This window comes from Myotis brandtii, unplaced genomic scaffold (assembly GCF_000412655.1).
Source record: "Myotis brandtii unplaced genomic scaffold, ASM41265v1 scaffold733, whole genome shotgun sequence".
In the NCBI taxonomy this organism is placed as follows: Eukaryota; Metazoa; Chordata; class Mammalia; order Chiroptera; family Vespertilionidae; genus Myotis; species Myotis brandtii.
This window is the reverse complement of record NW_005370908.1, coordinates 675186-682409: the sequence shown is the minus strand read 5'-3', so window position 1 is coordinate 682409 and position 7224 is coordinate 675186. Positions and strand designations below refer to the sequence as shown.

The 7224-nt window shown below is 40.6% G+C and overlaps 1 protein-coding gene across 5 annotated transcripts in view; it reads left to right on the top strand.

The window, feature by feature from the left end:
- Positions 1–6465, top strand: part of CEP44 (centrosomal protein 44kDa) — a 24290-nt gene extending 17825 nt beyond the window's left edge. For 4 of the 5 annotated variants that reach the window (XM_005882684.2, XM_014530353.1, XM_005882683.2 and 1 more), the window contains 5 exons: positions 766–972; positions 1958–2033; positions 5102–5223; positions 5483–5520; positions 6245–6465. In XM_005882684.2, coding sequence (XP_005882746.1) covers positions 766–972; positions 1958–2033; positions 5102–5223; positions 5483–5520; positions 6245–6293 — 492 coding nt within the window. In that variant the 3' untranslated portion in view covers positions 6294–6465. The remainder of the gene's footprint in view (positions 1–765; positions 973–1957; positions 2034–5101; positions 5224–5482; positions 5521–6244) is intronic. The other variant, XM_005882685.2, reaches the window with a different exon arrangement.
- The last annotated feature ends 759 nt before the right edge of the window (positions 6466–7224 follow it).

The window sequence follows — 7224 nt, the reverse complement described above, 5'->3', positions numbered from 1 at the left end:
GTCAGTGTGTGTCATAGTGACCAGTCATTCCCAGTCTTTCTGCTGTTAGGGTCAGTTTGCATATTACCCTTTTACTATATAGGATAGAGGCCTGGTGCATGGGTGGGGGCTGGCTGGTTTGCCCTGAAGGGTGTCCCGGATCAGGGTGGGGGTCCCACTTGGGTGCCTGGCCAGCCTGGGTGAAGGGCTGATGGCTGTTTGCAGCTGGTCACACCCCCTTTAGGGTGGGGGTCCTCACTGGGGTGCCTGGCCAGTCTGGGTGAGGGGCTGAGGGCCGTTTTCAGGCTGGCGGGCGACTGAAGCTCCCAGCCTCTCCTTTTTTTCTTTTCTTTTTTTATTCTAGGATTTATTTACCTTCTACAATTGAAACACTGTTGCTTCCGGAGCTCAAAGCCCGGCCATGGCAGGCAGGGAACCTTGGCTTCCTCCATCACTGGAGCAAGCAAGCCTCCTGCTCGCTTCAGCTGCGTGGCTGCCGGCCGCCATCTTTGTTGGCAGTTAATTTGCATATCGCCCTGATTAGCCAATGGGAAGCATAGCGGAGGTATGGTTAATTACCCTTTTTGTCTTTTATTAGATAGGAAGGATGTTCCTCTCTCTCCCTCTCCTCCCTTCCTTTCTGAAATCAATATTTATATATATGTGTGTGTGTATATATATATATATGTGTATATATATATATACATATATATATCACAATGGAAATGGCAATGTGTTGACTTTTAAAGGATTTCAGTTTGTGTAATATTATTTTTAATATTTTAGGATATTAAAGCTAATCCTGAGCTTACTGTACTACAGACTCTGCTTGCTGAATGCCAAGAAAAGCTTAAGAAACTGACTCAGATAGAGTGCAGATTAAATTCTTTAGAAGAAAAAATGAAAGGAAAAGTGATGGTAGATGAAAAAACCTGGACCAATCTAATAAGTCGTGTCACTCTTCTTGAAACAGAATTGCTTTTGTCCAAAAAGGTATTTTCTTTCCTTAGTATTTATAGGATATCTCAGATACAGTGTATTTTTTTTTATTTATTATTGTGTTTATTCCTTTGGAAATGCTAAATAAGAGGATCTTTGGATAATGGGAAATGTTTGGTGGGAATGAAGTCCTATTTAGACATGGCCTGTTTTATTGCCATTGTCATGGCTATTGTTTTTCTCTACATCAAATAAGATAATTTGATAAACCTACCACTTGAGCTTTTAGAGCTATTAGTACTTAAAGTATTTTAAAATAAGGTAAAATAATGTTTGCTTTTGTTTATTTTTTTTTTTTTTTTAAATATATTTTATTGATTTTCCACAGAGAGGAAGGGAGAGAGACAGAGAGTCAGAAACATCGATGAGAGAGAAACATCGATCAGCCGCCTCCTGCACATCTCCTACTGGGGATGTGCCCGCAACCCAGGTACATGCCCTTGACCGGAATCGAACCCGGGACCCTTCAGTCCGCAGGCCGACGCTCTATCCACTGAGCCAAACCGGTTTCGGCTGCTTTTGTTTTTAAAAAGCTTGAAATTATTTCATATCCTGTCATAGTACAAATGGCCTATTTTTTACAAGAAAAAGTTGCCAGGAGAGGAACAATTGAAATTAGAACTTCCTTTTCTCACTCATTTACTTCAATCAAATTGTAAATTTTATAGAGACAGTCACCAAATTTGCCATTGCTTCATCTAATCTGAGAAATTTTTTCTTGGTTTACTCACGATCTTAATTTCTGGTCCTAGTCTATCCTTCCTAAAAAGTAAAGTTAGTAGATTCAAGAAGGTTACTATCTGATTCCAACATTTAAAATATTTCTTATTCTTAGGAATATTTATATATTGCTTTATAAATAAAATACTTAAATATTTAAACATTTATCATGTCAACTTTATATTTTATGCTTAGCAGTAATAATGTAAAATAATAACGTTTTTCTTTTCATTCTAAATACTAAACTATATTATTCCAGAATGATAACTATTTTTACTATGATGAAATGAATGAAGACTGTGCTTCTGGTAGTAGCAGGAATATTCTGAAACTTGGTAAGTTCTTATGGTAGTAGTATTGGCAGTATAGCATTGTATTGGATTATAGTATATATAAAATGTGCATATGTGTTTCAGACCTTAAAGGTCTCTTGATCAACAGTTTAGAAAAATAATTTTAATATGTGTCTGGTAATTTTAATATTCCCAAGCCTTATATTTTAGAAACTGCAAAGCTCTTAGGAACAAAGAAAATATAAACTTACAGACTACTGAAGCCAAGGATTGCTAAAGAAGCCAGCTTACATATCTTATGTGACATAGTGATTGAATAAATTTTAATATACAGAATTGCAAACTTTTAGAGATTTTGTACCCCTTTAATTACTAAGTGCTATCTATAATAATAAAAGTGTAATATGCAAATCGACCGAACGACCGAACAGCAGAATGACCATCTGGACGACCTTCTGGACAACCATGCTATGGCACCCACTGGTGCCAGGCCAGCTAAGGCGGGTGTGATTGGTCAGGGGCCTGGCCATCGCCCCATGATTGCCCTGCAGAGGGAGGCCCAGGCCACTGGCTGGTGGGGCGATCGATAAGTAGGGGGGCTCCATGATTGCTCCAAAGAGGGAGGCCCAGACTACCCTATGGCAGTGCTGCGGCAGGTGGGCAAGGCCTCCCTCTGTGGGGGCGATCCATCGTAGAGCCCTGGCCGGGTGGGCAGGGCCTACCTCTTTGGGGCTATTGATTGCGGGGCTCCTGGACTGTGAGAGGGCACAGACTGGGCTGAAGGCCCCCCCCCACCCCCCGAGTGCATGAATTTCGTGCACTGGGCCTCTAGTAGAATAATAAAAATTTATCTCCAAGTTTCTAATTTATACTTAAGTAGCCGCTTTGCATATGTGATAATATGTGCAAGAGAATAAAACGCATTTGTCAGTAACCTGTAAACAGCATACAGCCTGCTAAAAGTGGGATGTAGCTAGTCTTCAACATTGTGCCATGTGACCTTGACCTGAGCTCAAATAACTAGATCAAGAATAGATACTTGATCTAAGGAATACCAGTACAAAAGGTGTTGAGCCAAATCATTTTGTCTCCCTTGGAAATTTGGATTTAGGACACCAGGGATAATATCCTATTTAATAAAAGAGTAATATGTAAATTAACTTTTACTCTGCGACAAAGATGGCGGTACCCATAGTGGCCAAGGTGGGACGCTGGAGGCGTTGCCCCAGCAACACGAGCCCAGAGTCCCCGCCCCGCCGCGCGGAGGGAGGGGAGGGGCCTCGGGCTGGAGGCCAGGGCCAGGGACGCTGGCATCATTGCAGGTCAGGCTGAGGGACCCCCCCCCATGCATGAATTTTGTGCACTGGGCCTCTAGTCTATATCATAAAGGCCTGTGGTCATGACAGCTGGTCACCAGGAGGGCATGGAGCTCGCGTGGCGAGGCAGGGCTCACGCGGGGCTGGTGCAGCAGAGGCAGGGCCCGCAGCTCACGCAGGGCGGGTCTGGGGTCCCTCGGCTTGCACAGGGCGGGTCTGGGTGTCGTGTGATTTTGCGCGCTGGGCCTCTAGTCCTATCTAATAAAAAAGTAATATGCAAATTGATCATCACTCCAACACATAAGATGGCTGCCACAAGATGACCGGCATGGGAGGGCAGTTGTGGGCGATCAGGCCAGCAGGGGAGGGCAGTTGGGAGGGACCAGACCTGAAAGTGAGGGCAGTTGGGGCCAATCAGGCCTGCAGGGGAGGACAGTTGGGGGGACCCAGGCCTGCAGGGGAGGGCAGTTGGTGGCGACCAGGCTGGCAAGGGAAGGCAGTTAGGGGTTCCGGGCCTGCAGGGAAGGGCAGTTGGGAGCGACCAGGCCTTCAGGGGAGGGCAGTTGGGGGAAACCAGGCTGGCAAGGGAGGGCAGTTAGGGGTGACCGGGCCAGCAGGGGAGCAGTTAGGCATCGATCAGGCTAGCAGGGGAGTGGTTAGGGGGTGATCAGGCTGGCAGGCAGAAGCAGTTAGGGGCAATCAGGCAGGCAGGCAGGCAAGCGGTTGGGAGCCAGCAGTCCTGGATTGTGAGAGGGGTGTCTGATTGCCCATTTAGGCCAAATCCTGGTGCGCCTAAATGGGCAGTTGGACATACCTCGAGGGGTCCCAGATTGGAGAGGGTGCAGGTGGAGCTGAGGGACCCCCCCCCCCCCCCCCCAGTGCACTGGGACTCTAGTATCAAATAATGTTAATCCTGGGCTGGGCATTTTGTCCAAATTCATGCTGATGAGTAAGTAGAGGAATCGGCAAGAAAAATAGAAGACACTGCTCTGTGAGAGATGAAAGTAAAAGTCTTTTTAATTGTTTCAGTCCTCATGTGGTAATACTTTATTCCCTAATTGAGGTTGCCTGTATAGGCTTATAATAAAACTTTAATTTTTTTTCTGGCCTTGTTTTTGCAGCAAAATGGTACTCAAGCCTGTTGATTGATTTGACAGGAACATGTCTTACCTGTGATGATCTGTAATTTATTGCGTTGTAGGGAGGATTTGCCATGATTTAGTAGCTTATATTTAAAAATAAATTAACTTGCCTATTATTCAATTAATTGTTATCATTACAGAGGTAATATTGCCTTTTGTAATTATTATTGGCCAATTTTTAACATCTAGGTCTTTATATGTAGGTCATTATCTTAGAAGAATATTAAAAACTCATCTGCATACCAGTAACCATTTTATATTAAAACTAGAGGTCCGGTGCACAAAATTTGTGCATGGGTAGGGTCTCTAGGCCTGGCCGGCGATCAAGGCCGATCAGGTTCCCCGCCTCCCTGCCTCCTCCTTCCCTCGCCACCTGCGCACTGCCACCACGCAGTTCCGCCCACCTCCCTGTCTCCTCCTTCCCTCCTTCCTCAGTGCCCTGCTGCCACTGGTTGCCCACCATGTTCTGAGCTGCCTCCTGGTGGTCAGTGCACGTTATAGCAAGCAATCGAACTCCCGAGGGGACACTTTGCATATTAGCCTTTAATATATATATAGATGTTTATTTTTCTTTCACATATAAATAAAATTTTTAGATATTTGACTCCACTGTGAAAGGAAAAGATAACCTGAAAAATTGATTTCTCCACAGATAACAGAAGCAAAGAGAAGGAAGTAGGTATTCCTCTGACTTCCTGTTATAGAACAACATCTAGAGACTCAACTCCCAGAACCTCAACTCTTAATTACTGTGGTCTGAAAGAGATTTCAGAGGTAAGAAAAACTGGCAACTTGCTTAGATGATTTACTTTCGAGGGTCAGGAGAATAAGCAAGCATTAGGTTTAGTTGTAGATGCCATTGGCAAGAAAAATAGTGAAACCATGCAAATCTTAATCTCTCATAAAAATTCTTTGTGATAAGTAAACAGTACTTAATGCAATGTTTTAGTCTGTGTTTTATATGTTCACAGTCCATCTTTGATGATGGTTTATTTTGAGAAATTGCCTAAATTTGTTGCTTTTTAAATTAAAGGAAACAACAATCCAGAAAATGGAAAGGATGAAAAAAATGTAAGTAACAGAAAGGGGCAACAGAAATTCATTTCTCTACAGGGAATTGTATTGGATTACAGTATATGTAGAATGTGCATATGTGTTTCAAACCTTAAAGGTCTCTCAATCAGGTGTGGAATTTCCTTCAGGACTCAAGTGGATAATAAATCCTCCTACAGTTATGTGTTTGTGAGATGAGTCACTGTTTTGGTTTCCAACAAGTGATATAAAACATTGTTAATGGAATTAATTGTAGATTAAAGAGTGCAGGAATATTTTTGGTTGATAGTTAATCAAGAGGATTACCTATTTTTGATAACTGATTTATCAAAACGTTAAATGGTATGTGTACATGGGTGGTTTGGAGACATTTTAAGCATAAGTATTGCTAGTGTTTTTCAGAAAGTTATTGGTAAGGTAATAGTAAAAATGATACTTGTATCTAAAGTGCAGTTGAAAGGAAATATGAAATTATATTTAAGTTATTAGGTAGCCTACTATTTAAAAAACTATATTTCTTGAAATTTGAGAAGTACTGAAACAGCTTATGCTCCCAGAAATAATTGACTCCAATTGTTATTCCTCCCTTCTGACCATAGTATACTTAACTTACTAACAGTGACTATACTTGTAAAAAAGAGAAATGTTAAAATTTATTTTAGCTTAAATGCATAATTTTAGCAACTTAAAACCTATGCCTCATTATGATATTTATTTACTTAATGTATTACTTATTTTTCAGGTTTGAAGAAACTGCAGAGTTACTGAAAGGTTCAAATCACTCACTATAGAATTTTTCTACATGAACTTTTCCAGGACTTTGGCTACTGTATATGTTGTATATTTTAAGAATTCCCTATAAATTTTAATATACTGCAGTATTTTTGTTAAGAATTTTAATTCCATTTGGTATATGAGCTTTTTCATGCAATATTGAATAAATACTTAAATATTTTTGTGGTATGATTATATGCTTTTACTCTGTTTTACTTTTCCTAGGAAAACTTAGGTGCCAGTACACTTCTTTTACAGAGTGAACTCATTACAGCGCTGTATTTTTGTGTTGACATTTGTTGGCAGTGTGCTAAGTAATATGTTTTTAAAACTACAGGTTTCAGGACCATAGCTTACATCCTGTTGGAAACACTCCAACTGGAACTTGCATATTGTACCCAAGAGGCTGTCATACAGACCATTTTGCCATCTGTACTGATGAATATGTTGTAATGAAAAGTTAAAAATGCTCATTGAAAATGAAATAAAACAAAACTACAACAATTTCATGCTCAGTGAAAAAGCAGCAACACATTTTCAGTTACCATTGAGAAAGTAAGGGCATGATTCCTCTTTTAGAAGCAGGTTGGAAAGTTAACTGTGAAAAATGTGTTGAGGATTTTAGTGCTCTATTCTGTAACACATTTTAAGACCAGCAGCACAGACACAGATGGTGGCCGTCCAGTATTACAAGATACACAGTGAGGTATTTTTGTTTTTTTTTAAGTGATGGGAAGTAATACATTTTTCTGAAGAGAGAAAAAGTTTTAGATAAAGTTAAGAGAAAAAATAAATTTTAGGTTACTAAATAAAATATTATTTTTTAACTTTATAAATAAAAATGCAATAATCATCCTGGGTATACTTCAAGAAAATTGATTCTATTATTTGAGAGGAAAAAGAGAATATTATTATTATTTAGTTCATCTGATTGTATATTATTTACCC